The 17,148-nt window shown below is 35.9% G+C and overlaps 1 protein-coding gene across 38 annotated transcripts in view; it reads left to right on the plus strand.

Moving 5' to 3' along the window:
* Nucleotides 1-17,148, plus strand: part of JMJD1C (jumonji domain containing 1C) — a 316,832-nt gene that overhangs the window by 130,122 nt on the left and 169,562 nt on the right. For all 38 annotated transcript variants that reach the window (XM_086382227.1, XM_086382248.1, XM_086382258.1 and 35 more), the window contains one exon: nt 2,146-2,310. Coding sequence is in view for 4 of the 38 variants with exons in the window: in XM_086382220.1 (XP_086238346.1) it covers nt 2,146-2,310 (165 nt within the window). In the remaining 34 variants the exon portion in view is untranslated. Of the gene's footprint in view, nt 1-2,145; nt 2,311-17,148 lie in introns of those variants that run through there.

Here is a 17,148-nt window from a genome sequence, read left to right on the forward strand (position 1 = left end):
TTCCATACTCCAAGGCCAAATTTGCCTGTTACTCCAGGTGTTTCTTGACTTCCTACTTTTGCATTCCAGTCCCCTATAATGAAAAGGACATAATTTTGGGGTTTTAGTTCTAAAAGGTCTTGTAGGTCTTCATAGAACCGTTCAACTTCAGCTTCTTCAGTGTTACTGGTTGGGGCATAGGCTTGGATTACCGTGATATTGAATGAATTGTCTTGGAAATGAACAGAGATCATTCTGTCATTTTTTAAATTGCATCTAAGTACTGCATTTCGGACTCTTTGTTGACCATGATGGCTACTCCATTTCTTCTAAGGGATTCTTGCCCACAGTAGTAGATATAATGGTCATCTAAGTTAAATTCACCCATCCCAGTCCATTTTAGTTCACCGATTCCTAGAATGTCGACGTTCACTCTTACCATCTCCTGTTTGACCACTTCCAATTTGCCTTGATTCATGGACCTGGCATTCCAGGTTCCTATGCAATATTGCTCTTCACAGCATCGGACTTTGCTTCTATCACCAGTCACATCCACAACTGGGTATACCATATTTTTATCCGTGTGTGTATGTATTGTTGATAAGGGGAAAGCAAAAATAGTGATAATGTTTTCCTGAACCTTGTCTCAACTTCAGTTTACTGGTGTTACCCAAAACCCTTTTATGCAGAATTGAGTAACTGAGAACCTTGAAAGATTTAAAGTAGTGGAGAAAGTAGTATCATTTGAAATATTTGCAGAATATCAGATGGCCTCAGTATAACCTCTAAGGATACATTTGTAGAAGACAGCAGAGCTTCTGCTATGAGTTTGTCTGGGTAACCATGAACAGAGATTATATACTTAAACAATGTATTTCTCTCTTTCCTAATTCTAATACATAAACATAGCTAAGTAGCTTAGTAATGGGCAGGGGCAGAGATATCTCAAGTCAAACATATGTTTTACCAGTTTACCTCCATGTTTAAAATTCCATGATGGCAAGAGTATGAGATTTGTAATATTTGTTAAGTACTTTGTATGTATGCAGCAATGATGTGTTCCCTGAAACAGTTCTACCCTCAGTGCATTTGTACCCATTATTTGATTATATACTGATAAAACTGTATGAAAAACAACTGCTTGTAGATGTTCACAGTTAAGTTTGAATAGAGGTGGGGGGTATAAACATCCTCCAAGAAGTTGAGCAAGGCCAGAAGAACAAACAGAATTTAAGTAAGTGGAAACAAACACATCAGGTGTAAGGGAGCAAAAGATGGCTAGAAGAAAAACATAAGAATAAGATTGCCTCCAGCATAACTAATAATCTTGTAGGGAAGACAGCTCCATGATACAGATGTATGAATGAAAAAGAATGAGGGTGGGAAAAGAAGAGTTGAATGATTGCATGACTTAGAATAAAATAGCTTCAGTTTCCCAAATATAACATCCTTGTCTTGTTCCTGTTTTGGTGGAAAAGCTTTCCAGTCTTTCAGCATTGAGTATGATTCAGCTGTAGGGTTTTCATTTTCATTATTATTTTCATTAAGTTGAGAGTTTCCCTCTAGTCCTGGTTGAGTATTTTTGTAATGACAGAGTGATCAGTTTGTCAAGTGCTTTTTCTTTGTCAGTTAAAATGATCCTGTCGTTCTCTTCATTCTCTTAATCTGTTATGTTACATTAATTGATTTTTCATATGTTGACCATCCTTATAGTGCCTTCTGTCTTTGTACTGAACAGTTTTGTTGGAAAAAAGCCAAACTCATTTGTTTACATTCTGTCTATGTCTATTTTGATACTAGAAAGTCAGAGATACGTAGTTAAGTCATATCATCTGCCAAGCCTAAAATAATTACTGTTTGGTCCTTAGAAAGCATTTCCTGACTTCTGCTTCTAGAATCATCAGTATCAACATAGTTCATTAGTAGATACTCACCAATCTGTACTGAACAATATTACTTGAATTGCTTTTCTTAGTAAACTTACTGTTTATCTTCCTGTATACAATAAGTGTTATAATTTGTTTAAAGAGAGAGAAATAATGATTTTTAAGAGAACTGTTAATTTGAATAATGAATTTGTTAATGGGTTTTGTAATTTAATTTCATGGCTTAAATTTTAAAATATCACAATCTCCATTGCTTATGAGTTTTATTTTCTTTTCCTAGGTGTATGTGGAATTTGATGATCTTGAGTGGGATAAACGAGAGTGGGTTAAAGTTTATGAAGATTTTTCAACCTTCTTGGTGGAATACCACTTAATCTGGGCCAGAAGGATCAACCCTAGCCAGACTCAGGGATCAAAGAGCAAACAGATTCAGTGGCCTGCATTGGTAAGATCTATATTCCTTATGTCATTAATAATTTTCAGTTGTTTGTTTTAAAAGAATTAAGAGCTAAATATAAGTTTTTGAGTTTTCTTAGTGACTAAAGATTAATATTTCTGAGTAGTGGCTTCTCCCCACCAATGCAAGAAACATGGAGAAACCTCGATTGAGGAGAAACCTCGATCCCTAGGTTGAGAAGATGCCCTGGAGAAGGAAATGCCAAGCCACTCCAATATTCTTGCCTGGAAAATCCATGGACAGAAGAGCCTGGCAGGCTGCAGTCCATGGCATCACAAAAAGTTGGACACAACTTAGCCACTAGACAAAAATAACAAAGCTCTGAAGTAGCTGGCAGATATTTCAAAATACTACTTCCATTTTCTCAAACAATTTTATGTCTTTTTGTTAATACTCTTTGAGCATAGTTCGTCCACAAATAGTTCATTCTGTTTTTTAGGGGAAACATAAATTGAATTGATGACTGCTTAGGGATAGTTGACTGATTTGTATGCAATGTGAAAGAATTTTTCTGAATGACACTTTGTGGGTTACTTTTTATAAATCATTAAGTAGCATATGGTTTTCTTTGTTAAATTTTGTCAAAATTGAGTGAATCATTGTGGATAATATCTGATATTTATGGAAGAATTACATTTGATCCTTGAACAACATGGATTTAAACTGTGTGAGTCAATTTGTATGTGGATTTTTTTCTAATAAATATGTACTCGTATGCTACACTGTTTGCAGTTGGTTGACTCTACAAATGGGGGACCACAGACATGGAGAATGAATTGAAAAGTTATATACACATACTTTAAACTGGTTTGTGGGTTGAGTTGTAACCCCCATGTTGTTTAAGGGTCAATTGTGGATTTTAAGGTAGTAAGAAAACATTACTTCATATCAGGAGATACTCCATTTAAGAAAACAATAGATTGCAGTGAATTCTCATCATTAATTCTGTGGGGGAAAAGTCACATCTCTTAACCATTATTATCCCTGTTTTCTGGAAGAGTATTCAGCATTTAATAATTATTCAGTTTGAATAAAATAATTTTCTTATATTAATATCAAAGAAATATGTTAAAGGCATTGAAACATCAATTTAGGTGTTTGGTATTTATATATTATCAAGATAGTTTTAGAAATTTTTCAACATAAATTAACTACATAGAAGGATAGTTTAATTTGTTGGCAATTGGAGTGCTTTAAATTTTCTGTTTTAGTTAACCCTTTAAAAGTGTAAGGAGGTAAGTGGATAAAAAGCAAAGATTGGGAGGGAAGGAGAGAGAGAATAAAATGAATTAAAGGCATTTTAAAAAGAGAATATAATATGGAAGGATGAAAGGTAATATTTATGAACTATAGTTTTGATAGGATAGTTTGAATATTCTAGGAAAATAAAGAAGACAATATTATTCAGTAAGATAGATTTTTTAAAAATATTTGTTGCAGGAGTGTTTTATTGTTTAGTCGCTAAGTCGTGACTGACTCTCTGCAGCCCTGTGGACTGCAGTGCGCCAGGCTTCCCTGTCCTTCACTATCACTTAGAGTTTTCTCAGACTCATGTCCATTGAGTTGATGATGTCATCCAACTGTCTTATCCTTTGTCTTTTGGATTGTTAATATAAAGTTTTTTAAACCATCACTAGTATGCTTTATAATTTTATAAACAACTCAAAAATTGGATGAAATCTGTAATTATCACATATAAGTGAATTTTGAATGAAAAGTTTCAAAAGCAGTAATATTAATAATACCAGAAAGTATTCCCTGGGAACATAGTTAAAGAATAGACAGAACTTTAGAAAAATCTTTGCCCTTTCTTAGAGACAGTTAAAATTAAGGTGAATTCCTAATGTATATTTATAAATTACTCATTTTGGAGAAAGTTTCTATTAGGAAATACTATTTAATAATAATTTTATCATATTCTACAAATTTGTTTCTGTTAAATCTTTTAACCCCACAAAACTACTTAAATAAACACCAAACTTTAAAAAATTCAACTTATTTTTTAAATAAAAAAAAAGTACTGGAGAAGGAAATGGCAACCCACTCTAGTGTTCTTGCCTGGAGAATCCCATGGACAGAGGAGCCCGAAGGGCCACAGTCCATGGTCACAAAGAGTCGGACACAACAGAGTGACTAACACTTTCACTTTCACACATTGTAAAAAACTTGGAAAGTGCTAAATAGTGTAAACTAGAAAATCATAATCATTCTATTTCTGCCTCCAAGGAATATTTCTAACTTAATTCTTTGACATATTTTCTTAAAAAGTATACATCTCTGCTTTCTTTTTTTTCAAGCATAGAATTAAATGGTTTTTTGGAATTGTGGTATAATATGCTTAACATAGAGTTTTCCATTTTACTAATTTTTAAGTGTAAAGTTCAGTGGTATTAACTACATTCTCACTGTATTTCAGTGTACAGAAATTATTCCATCTTACAAAACTGAAACTCTATATCCATTAAACATTAGCCCCCATTCCCTCCTTTTCTCAGACCCTAGGAACCATCATTTTGCTTTGTGTCTTCATGATTTTGACTCTGCTGTACCTTACATAAGTGGAATCTTACAGCAGTTGTCTTTTTGTGACTGACTTATTTCACTTAGCATGTCTGCAGGGTTCATCTGTGTTGTAACCTGTGTTAGAATTTCCTTCCTTTGTGTTACAAGGCTGAATGGTATTCCACTGTATGTATATATTATATCATGTTCAGTGATTTGTCTGTTGGTGTATACTTGTATTGCTTCCACCGCTTGGCTGTTGTGAAGAATGCTGCTGTGCTCTTAGGGTTATGTATATCTCTTGGAGACCATGCTTTCACTTCTTTGGGGTAAATATTCAGAAGTGTAAGTGCTGGATTATATGGTAATTCTGTCTTCTAATTTATTTTGCAGCTACTGTCAGAGCAGCCGTATTACTTTACATTCTAGCCACCTCTTGCTCCCCTCAAGTTTTTGATAATAGTCATCCTAATGAGTTTGAGGTCATAATGTCCTTGTTGTTTTGATTTGCATTTCCCTAATGATTAGTGATGTTGAACATCTTTTCATATGCTTATTGGGCATTTGTATATCTGCTGAAAAATGATTCTTCAAATTTTTTGCCCATTTTTGAATTGGATTGTTTCTGTATTACTGAATTTTAGGGGTTCTCTGTAGTATTCTGGATTTTGATTTCTTATTAGATTTGATCTGCAACATATTTTCTACCATTCTGTGGGTTGTCTTTTTACATGGGTGATAGTATCTTTCCATGCAGAAAATTTTAAAATTTTCAGTAAGTTAAATTTGTCCACTGTTTGTTTTCTTATCTTTGCCTTTGGTGTTATATCCAAGAAATCACTGCCAATTTCATTGTCATCAAGTTTTTGTCATATGTTTTTTAAGAATTTGAATGTTTTAAGTCTTATATGTAGTCTGTTGATCCATCTTGAGTTAATTTTTGTATGTGCATTAGATAAGGCTCACTACCATTCCTCTGTTAGTGAATATTCCATTTCCCGCCATCGTTTGTTAAAAACACTGTCCTTTCTCCATTGAATATTCTTGACACTATTATCAAAACTTTTTTTGCCATATACATAAGATTTTATGTCTGGTCTTTATTCAGTTTCTTTGTTATGTGTATCTCTCTTTATGCCAATACCACAGTGCTCAGTGTTAGTTTATAGAGAGTTTTGAAATCAGGAAGTGTAAGTCCCTCAACTTTGTTTATTTTGAAGAGTGTTTTGGCTGTTTGGTGTCCCTGGGGATTCCATTTCAGATTCAGGATGGGTCTATTTCTATAAGAAATGTGGGGCTTTTCATGGGAATTGCATTGAATGTGTGGATCACTTTGGACAGTATTGATCTCTTAATAAGCCTTCCAGTCCACGAACACATATCTTTCCATTTATTTTCTGTGTCTTTTCAATTCTGTTAGCAGTGTTTTATGGGCTTCCCTGGTAGTCAGATGGTAAAGAATCTGCCTGCAATGAGGAGACCTAGGAGATGTGGGTTCTGTCCCTGGGTCCAGAGATCCCCTGGAGAAGGAAATGGCCACCCACTCCAGTACTCTTGCCTGGAGAATTCATGGACAAAGGAGCCTGGTGGGCTACAGTCCATGGATCGCAAAGAGTCGGACACGACTGAGCGACTAACACACTGCAGTGTTTTGTAGTTTTCAGTGTACCAGTGTTTTCCCTCTATGGTTATTCCTACGTAATTCAGCTTTTTCAATGCTATTGTAAATGGAATTGTTTTGTTAATTTTATTTTCATATTTTTCATTACTAGAGTATAGAAATGTAGTTGACTTTCATGTGCTGATTTTATATCTTTCTTCTTAGCTAACAGGTTAATTGTGAAAACCTGGAAACTTTTCCAGACCAAGACAAGGATGATACTTAGACAACGGGGAAAAAAGGATCTAAGTTTGGAAAATAAGTAGTAAAAGTTTTGTTTGGCAACGGTATGACTTTGTGTGGTCATACCATGCACAAACGTGAAAGCTAGTAAATGAGGGACTTCCCGCACTGTCCAGTGGTTAACTCTTCGCCTTCCAGTACAAAGGGTGTGGGTTAAATTCCTGGTCAGGGAGCTAAGATCCTGCATGCCTATGGCCAAAAATAAACCAAAACGCAAAGCAATATTGTAACAGATTCAATAAAAACTTGAAAAATGGTCCACATAAAAACTTAAAAAAAGAAAAAACTAATGCATTCAGCAGAGCAGCAGGATACAAAATCAAGGCTTTCTTTTAATCATTAGTTTTAGCTGAGGCTTCATTAAAATTGTAGATCCTGGAAAAAAAAAAATAGGTCCTGGGTTTTCTATTAGTTAATGTTTCAATGTGTTTATTTCTCCTCAGTTTTTAATGGCTGCCTAATATTGTATGATAATCCATTTACCTAGTGTTTGGTAATTTCAGTTTAGTTCAGTCTCTCAGTCCTGTCTGACTATTTGCGACCCCATGAATCGCAGCACGCCAGGGCTCCCTGTCCATCACCAACTCCTGGAGTTCACTCAAACTCATGTCCATCGAGTCGGTGATGCTATCCAGCCATCTCATCCTCTGTCGTCCCCTTCTCCTCCTGCCCTCAATCTTTCCCAGCATCAGGGTCTTTTCAGATGAGTCAGTTCTTTGCATCAGGTGGCCAAAGTATTGGTGTTTTCAGCTTCAGCATCAGTCCTTCCAGTGAATATTCAGGACTGATTTCCTTTATGATGGACTGGTTGGATCTCCTTGCAGTCCAAGGGACTCTCAAGAGTCTTCTCCAACACTACAGTTCAAAAGCATCAATTCTTCGGCGCTCAGCTTTCTTTATAGTCCAGCTCTCACATCCATACATGACTACTGGAACAACCATAGCTTTGATTAGATGGACCTTTGTCTGCAAAGTAATGTGTCTGCTTTTTAATATGCTGTCTAGGTTGGTCTTAGCTTTTCTTCCAAGGAGCAAGTGTCTTTTAACTTCATGGATGCAATCACCATCTGGAGTGATTTTGAAGCCCCCCAAAATAAAGTCTGTCAGTGTTTCCATTGTTTCCCCATCTATTTGCCATGAAGTGACGGGACTGGATGCCATGATCTTAGTTTTCTGAATGTTGAGCTTAAAGCCAACTTTTTTCACTCTGCTCTTTCACTTCCATCAACAGGCTTTTTAGTTCTTCTTCACTTTCTGTCATAAGGGTGGTAAGGGTGGTGTCATCTGTGTATTTGAGGTTATTGATATTTCTCCCAGCAATCTTGATTCAAGTTTGTGCTTCTTCCAGCTCAGCATTTCGCATGATATAGTCTGCATATTAGTTAAATAAGCAAGGTGACAATATACAGCCTTGACGTACTCCTTTTCCTGTTTGGAACCAGTCTTGTTCCATGTGCAGTTCTAACTGTTGCTTCCTGACCTGCATCCAGGTTTCTCAGGAGGCAGGTCAGGTGGTCTGGCATGCCCATCTCTTGAAGAATTTTACACAGCTTGTTGTGATCTCCACAGTCAAAGGCTTTGGCATAGTCAATAAAGCCAAAATAGATATTTTTCTGGAGCTCTCTTACTTTTTCGATGATCCAAAGGATGTTGGCAATTTGATCTCTGGTTCCTCTGCTGTTTTTAAAATCAGCTTGAACATCTGGAAGTTCACGGTTCACGTATTGCTGAAGCCTGGCTTGGAGAATTTTGAGAATTACTTTCCTAGCGTGTGAGATGAGTGCAATTGTGCGGTAGTTTGAGCATTCTTTGGCATTGCCTTTCTTTGGGATTGGAATGAAAACTGACCTTTTCCAGTCCTGTGGCCACTGCTGAGTTTTCCAAATTTACTGGCATATTGAGTGCAGCACTTTCACAGCATCATCTTTCAGAATTTGGAATAGCTCAACTGGAATTCCATCACCTCCACTAGCTTTGTTCGTAGTGATGCTTTCTAAGGCCCACTTGACTTCACATTCCAGGAAGTCTGGCTCTAGGTGAGTGATCATACCATCGTGATTATCTGGGTCATTAAACTCTTTTTTGTACAGTTCTTCTGTGTATTCTTGCCACCTCTTATTTATATCTTCAGCTACTGTTAGGTCCATACCATTTCTGTCCTTTATCGAGCCCATCTTTGCATGAAATGTTCCCTTGGTATCTCTAATTTTCTTGAAGAGATCTCTAGTCTTTCCCATTCTGTTGTTTTCCTCTATTTCTTTGCATTGACCGCTGAGGAAGGCTTTCTTATCTCTTCTTGCTGTTCCTTGCAACTCTGCATTCGGATGTTTATATCTTTCCTTTTCTCCTTTGCTTTTCACTTCTCTTCTTTTCACAGCTATTTGGTAATTAGTTTGGTGATTTAGTTTTTTCTGAATTTTTGTTATTAGAAAAAAGTGTAATCAGTGTCCTTGTTATAAATATATAAATCTTTGTCTGAATCTGATTATTTTTAAAATTTAGGTTCACAGTGATAGAATCTAAAGGGTATGAACCTGAAAACAACAAAATCTAAAACATGATACTCTACACAAATTATTTAAAAGTTATACTTAACTTCCATTGTCCCCAGTAAATGATTATTCTCATCCCTCCCTGACTCTTAAGCCTCCAACTCCTTCCCCATAAGCATTGATTACTTGTTTTCAGAACATCTTGTTTTAAAACCCAAACAAACGTTTTAAAAGGGGGGATTTTTACAATTCAGGAACAAATTGTGTTGTTTTTTTGATTCTTCTAATTTGGTATTTTAAAATACGATTTTATTGTTTTAGTTTGCATTTCTTTAATAGGATGAATTTTTTTTTTCATATTTATCAAGCCACTTGTAGTTTTGTGAACTGTATTTTCAATTACGTGTTAGAGTTTTGTGTTTTTCTAATATGTTTTGTGTTTTTTTAATATGACATTTAAAATATTATTACAGATATATTTGTTTTGTTGTTTGCTCAGCTCCTTTTAGGAGAGAAAGTCTTTTTGAATTGTATGTTTATTATATTTAAAGAAAATCTGTCTAATGTAATGTCATTCTTAATTCAGATAGGAAGTGTCTTCCTTTCTGTTTCCTTTATTTGTTCCAGGAAGCTGTAAAAATTAATAGAACAAATAATAAAAATGAGAATGGATGGTATAGCCTAGAAAATAATCATTTTAACTTTAAGACTTTGTAAACATTCAGTTATGTGTAATATAGGTGACTAAAATTCTGTTGTTTGTTTATTTGTTCACTAAAATGAAACTTATTTAAGAAGATCTACAACCAGTAGTTACGAATCTCTGAATTTGAGAATTCATATAGTGTAGTAAAATAGTGTGCATGCAAATTGGAGTTATTTTAGGGAAATGTGAGGGCACAATAGGATAAACATAGTGGAGCGTTAGTCTTGTTTCTGATTCTCTGCAGATTTAATGTTTGTAACTGTTGGCACAAGATCATTGCTTTCTTGTTCTTCTGTACCTAAACATGTTTGTGTTATCTTCTTTCTAGTTGTTTTCACACCTCGTGTGGTACCTGTTAAATATTACATATTGGTTGTATTATCTGGTTTACTCCTTATTCTAAGAAATCAATAGAAACCAGCAAATATACTGGCTGGTTTTTGGAATCATGACTTAAAAGAAAAATCCTGTTATCTCATTAACCTATTCTAAAGTTTACATTAAAATTTTTAAAGTAAAACTTCAAAAGTGGTATAGTATAATAATACCCAAGTTACTTGTCTGAAAGTGTCTCTTGTCTCTTTCATCTTTCTTCCCAAGATCTCAATAGCATAACATGTATTGAAGCACCGCATATATAACACACTGAAATGGTGTCTGTCTTTCTGCTTGGTCCTATATGATCAGGGTACCACCTGAGGCCATTCTGATGATGGAGGCCAGGGTAACTTACATTTTTATGTAAGTTACTTAATATGTTGTTAAATTTATTTTATTTTTTAATGAAATAAAATACTCATGAAATCCCATTTATCTGCACCAGGGAACGAAAGTGTTGCATTCATAATTGAAATCAACGAGTTGCCTACCTAACTGGGTTAGGGCCCTGGCTCCATCTCCTTTAGGAAAACCTTCTGTGGGGAGTGGGGCTTTGACCCTAACCTAGCTGGGCTGTAACACTGCTGCATTTTCTAAGGGGCTGAGTTTTCTGCTACTTTCTGCTGGCCCAGTCTTCCAGACTTCCCCATCCAGAATTAATTTCACTATCTTGTGCTCCTTTAGAACATGGTTTTTGTAACTCTGTTTTAACACCTGGCACGTTCTACTTTGTATAATACTTATTTGTTTACATGTCTGTCTTTCTCTAATAGATTGTAAGTTCTTTGAGGACAGGATCATGTCATGGTCATCTTTGTATCATCCTAGGACTCTAGCAGGGTACCTTACCCATATTAAGACAGTGAGTAAATGCTTAAAGTGATGAATTTACTCTATCCCAACTACTGAAAAAGAACCCCAATAGGAGTTACAGCAAATTTCCTGCCTGTTACTTTATGCTAAGATCAAAGTATAAGAGAGCATCATCAGCCAGTTATGGTAATGTCAGTTACAAGTGTTGAACATGGCAAGTAGTTAAACAGCAAAAATGTTTAGAATAAATACCCTTGTTCTAATCAAATCCAAATGTGATTCCTTAAGTTATCATAGGGGGAAATGGAATATCTTCACTGTCAACTACATTTTCCAATCTAAAATGATTATCTGAATTTTTGGAATGAGTTTTAAGAAGCTCTGACTTCTCTTTTTTTCCAATGCAGCTTTTCCTTCACTAAATAGGTTATTGTGGATTGGTTTGACCAGGAGTTGTGATCAGATCATAAGCACGTAAACCTTCATCGGTATATTTCCTTTTGGTTATTTGCCTAATGAAAATGCTTTTTACTTGCTTTCTATTTTGAAAGAAACCCTCTCAAGGTAGAATAGAATTCACCTCTCTTTGGGACACACTTGGCATTTATGTTCAGCTCTTATGTTGCCAGACTTGGTTAGATTATGACTTTAACCAAATTTTATTGAAATGTGAAGATACGCCATATTCTGTGAATTGAGCTTTGACATAAATTCGTTTCGAGAGTTTTTACATATTGATCATTGTGTTTTAGAATTAGAATTCTTAGTTTTACAGTTCTTTGTACTTAGTAAACAATGAAATAATATACCTTTAGGATTATTATTTCTCAGGAAGATAAAGCATTTTATGAGATTAAATTATATATAGTAAAGGATTAAAATTTTTAAATGAAAAAGTCTAATACTAAGAAGGATTCCAATGAGTAAACATGTCTTTCATTTCTTGTGTGTCATCAAATGACATTATTTGGAGGGAAAGTATTAAGTTTCAAGAACCATAAAGAAGTTTCTACTCTTTGATTAATTAATTCTTCTCTTAGGAAATTATCCTTATAAAATAATTATTAAAAAGTAAAAATTTTTTTAATAAGTAAAAATAATTTTAGTTCCTCCATTGTTTATCAGATACCTAGGATAAGTTAGACAGGCATGCAGATAGAAAAATTAAAGACATAATGTTACGTGCAGAAAGTTGTTCATTAAGTCCTATTAGAGAAGAAAAAAGGAAACAAATGTCTGAAAATTTGTGAGTGGTGTTGAATTAATATTCTGAGAGATTAGTTAGTTCAGTCATTCTGTTGTGTCCAACTCTTTGCGAACCCAGAGCTTGCTCAAACTCAAGTCCATCAAGTCGGTGATGTCATCCAGCCATCTCATTCTCTGTCGTCACCTTCTCCTCTGGCCTTCAGTCTTTCCCAACTACACAGTCTTTTCCAGTGAGTCAGTTCTTCGCATCAGGTGGCTGAAGTATTGGTGTTTCAGCTTCAATATCAGTCCTTCCAGTGAACACCCAGGACTGATCTCCTTGGTTGGATCTCCTTGCAGTCCAAGGGACTCTCGAGTCTTCTCCAACACTATAATTCAAAAGCATCAGTTCTTCGGCACTCAGCTTTCTTCATAGTCCAGCTCTCACATCCATACATTACTACTGGAAAAACCATAGCTTTGACTAGATGGACCTTTGTCTGCAAAGTAATGTGTCTGCTTTTTAATATACTGTCTAGGTTGGACATAACTTTTCTTCCAAGGAGTAAGCATCTTTTAATTTACTTCATGGCTGCGATTACCAACTGCAGTGATTTTTGGAGTCCCCCAAAATAAAGTCTGTCACTGTTTCCATTGTTTCCCCATCTATTTGCCATGAAGTGACAGGACCAGATGCCATGATTTTGGTTTTCTGAATGAGCTTTAAGCCATCTTTTTCACTCTGCTCTTTCACTTTCATCAAGAGGTTCTTTAGTTCTTCACTTTTTCTGCCGTAAGGGTGCTGTCATCTGTGTATCTGAGGTTATTGATATTTCCCCTGGCAATCTTGATTCAAGCTTGTGCTTCTTCCAGCCCAGCATTTCGCATGATGTAGTCTGCATATAAGTTAAATAAGCAGGTGGACAATATACAGCCTTGACGTTCTCCTTTTCCTATTTGGAACCAGTCTGTTGTTCCATATCAAGTTCTAACTGTTGTTTCTTGACCTGCATACAGATTTCTCAGGAGGCAGGTCAGGTGGTCTGGTATTCCCATCTCTTGAAGAATTTTCCACAGCTTGTTGTGATCTACACAGTCAAAGGCTTTGGTATAATCCATAAAGCAGAAGTAGATGTCTTTCTGGAATTCTTGCTTTTTCGATGATCCGAAGGATGTTGGCAATTTGATCTCTGGTTCCTCTGCCTTTTCTAAATCCAGCTTGGATATCTGGAAGTTCATGGTTCACATACTGTTGAAGCCTGGCTTAGAGAATTTTGAGAATTAACTTTGCTAGTGTGTGAAATTAGTGCAATTGTGCAGTAGTTTGAACATTCTTTGGCATTGCCCTTCTTTAGGATTGGAAGATAATCTGAAAGATTATGCAGCTTTAAGATTATAAATATGAATAGAGAAACATGAACAAATAAAATTTAAGTAGAAACATCTTGATTATAGTGGTGTTAAAATTATCAATATGTATTAAAGTATTATAGAGTAATTAAAATCATCCTTCAAAATGGAAGGTTAATGCCTAATGATAATTTCTTTTTAATGAAAACAACTGTTGTTTCCCAAGAAAGTAGAAATTCTAATGTAATCAGTTTATCTGGAAGTTTTATTTTGGAAATAGTTTTATTCAAATGAGTTAGTTTATTAATTTGTTTTAAGTTTCTATTGATATATTTTGATATCTACTTTTTATATTAATGCAGCATTTAACATTAATATTAATATCTGTTTTTAACAGTTCAAAGAATTAAGATTTTCTGATAAAATTAATGATTGAAACAATGACCAAGTAAAATATAATATAATAAGTATTGTTTAAGATTTGTTTTTAATTCTGTCTGAATTACTATTTGCCCAGAAGTTTACATAGCATGATATGACCTTAGGGATCTTCTAAAATAGATTTCGAGAATGCAGTTGGCTGAAAAAGCCAACAGGAGCCTAGCAGCCATGTAGGAAGGCAGTGTATTAAAGAACATAAGCCTTGATGTTGGACTTCTGTTTCAAACCTCTGTTGTGCCCTTTATTCTTAGTATCTGGATGAACTTAATTTATTCTCCTTATGTCTCACTACCTTCATAATAATAGTACTTACTATGTAGAGTTGTAAAGGTTAAGCAACAAAATTTATAGATAAAAACCTCAGAGCAACAAGGTTCTACTTTATAGCACATGGAATTATGTTTACCTTATACTTTACAGTGTGGTAAGGTGTAAGAGCATTTTATACAAACACACACATGTATACGCACACACACATATTTATATATGAAAGTGTTAGTTGATCAGTAGTGTTCGACTCTGATCAGTCTGTATTGCAGAGGAATTTGCTATGCTGCTAACAGAATTGACTCTTGTGCAATATATCAGATACTGTTATGAACAGGCTTAGTTACAATTGGCCCTTCCTCATTTTATTGGAATTCTTAAGTCAGTTTGAAACAGTCACTCTGTGTCACTCAGTTCACAAGCTTGTACTGAGACTATTTATCATTGTGTGGGATTGGATATTATCGATAGTAAGGCTCACTTCTCTCTTACAGGCAGTACACAAGGAGTAATGAGAATTATAGTAATTACATTAATATTAGATGTATATTTTAAGATATGTCTTATTGTGATCAGTCGTAGGGCAAGGGCAGTCATAGTGCATTGGCATAAATTGCAAGTGCCCCAGAGGAAACTTGAGTAGGTTTAGAGGTCTGTAGGGAGCCCATGGGTGTGCGGTTAAGATGGAGGGGCATTTTCCCAAGGCTCTTTTGACTTCAGTCTCTCAGAAGGCCCTTTTGAGTCAGTACAAATTCTTTCCCACTCCTGGTGCCTAACTGGCATTATTTATTGAGTCTGCCTGACCCATTTCATTAAAAGCTCATTTTTATAGGCTGGTTGCCATCCCTTGCTTTCCTCGTGGAAGGGGAGAGAGACCCTCTAATCTGCTTATTCTAGTTAGTAAATTTTTTCTTCCCTAGCTTGACCAGGTATCAGGCTTAATGTTTCTTTTTCTTTCTTTTTAGCTGTTACAGTTAATAATAGTCAAGGAATTGTATAGTTAGCTCATTTAAAAAATTGTACATTTCTTTATGTATTCAGTGTGCCAGATCTCTACGAGTTAGATTCACCCTTCCTAAATTCCACTGATAACTTTTAGCTCTACTAACTGATCATTGTCTGGTTACAGTTGTATACCATGAATGGTCCTTTGTCACCCATGAATTAAAAGGTTTATCATCCCCTACCCTCTCATTCTTTTTCTTCCAGACTACACAGTTTAGGTAGTTAGCATTTGTAATGCAAATCCCACTTCTGACATCAACTGCACTAAGCTCAGTTAACTGTACAGTTTTGGACAAACAGTCTTTACAAGACTGCTCTTACTTCTGACACCACTGCAAATCCAAGGGTTTTTGAAAACTATCCTCAGGTTCAGTAATTTGCTGGGGGGGGACTCAGAAATTACTGAAAACTGTTATGCACCAGCCCATAGTTTGTTGCAGAGGAAAGGTATAAATGAAAATCTGTCAAAGGTACAGAATCCCATGGAGCTCCTGATCATCTCTCTATGGAATCATGAATAGCATTGTTTCTTCTTGACCACAGTGTATAAAAATATGCATGGATAGTTGTAAAACAGGAAAAGCTAAGGCAAGCCTTTGGTTTTGATAGTTTTTACTGGGACTTGATAACAAACTGTTCGCATGGCTGACTTAGTCTGTAGCCCCTCTCAGAGGGTCAGACTAATACTTTTTTAATTATCACTTCCTTTGGAGGTCACACTGATAATGTGTGGCTCAGAGTCCCATCATAGGTCATAGTGAAGTATCCTCTGGATAAAATGTATTTTTCAGTTGCTCAATTATGTCCTACTCTTTGCCACCCCATGATCTGTAGAATGCCAGGCTTCCCTGTTCTTCACTGTCTCCCTGAGTTTGCTCAAACACGTCCATTGAGTCCATGATGCCATCCAACCATCTCATCCTCTGTCGCCCCCTTCTCCTGCTCTTAATCTTTCCCAGCATCAGGGTCTTTTCCAGTGAGTCAGCTCTTCACCATCAGGTGGCCAGAGTATTGGAGGAGCTTTCAGCATTAGTCCTTCCGGGTAATAATCAGGGTTGATTTCCTGTAGGATTGACTGGTTTGATCTCCTTACTGTCCAAGGGACTCTCTGCATTCAGTTGAGTGTGTCTTTCCCTTTTTCTTTTGCCTTTCACTTCTCTTCTTTTCTAAGCTATTTGTAAGACCTCCTCAGGCCAACCACCTTGCCTTTTTGCAATTCTTTTTCTTGCAGATGGTTTGGGTCACCACCACCTGTACAGTGATACGAATCTCCATCAACAGTTCTTCAGGTACTCTTGTCTATCAGATCTAATCCCTTGAATCTATTCATCACCTCCCCTGTATAATCATAAGGGATTTGATTTAGGTCATACCTTTATTGGAGAAGGCAATGGCAACCCACTAAAGTACTCTTGCCTGGAAAATCCCATGGACAGCAGAGCCTGGTGGGCTGCTGTCTATGGGGTCCCAAAGAGTCAGACATGACTGAAGCGACTTAGCAATAGCAGCATACCTTTATGGTCTAGTGGTTTTTCCTACTTTCTTCAGTTTAAGCCTGAATTTTGCAATGAGTTCTTGATCTGAGCCACAGTCACTTCCACGTCTTGTTTTTTGTTGACTGTATAGAGCTTCTCTATCTTCTTCTGTAAATAATATAATCAATCTGACTTCAGTATTGACCATCTAGTGATGTCCATATGTAGAGTCATCTCTTGTGTTGTTGAAAGAGGATGTTTTGGTATGACCAGTGCATTCTCTGGCAAAACTCTGTTAGCCTTTGCCCT

This window comes from Bos grunniens, chromosome 28 (assembly GCF_055505025.1).
Source record: "Bos grunniens cultivar Pamir isolate PY7600 chromosome 28, Bosgru_T2T1.0, whole genome shotgun sequence".
Taxonomy (NCBI): Eukaryota; Metazoa; Chordata; class Mammalia; order Artiodactyla; family Bovidae; genus Bos; species Bos grunniens.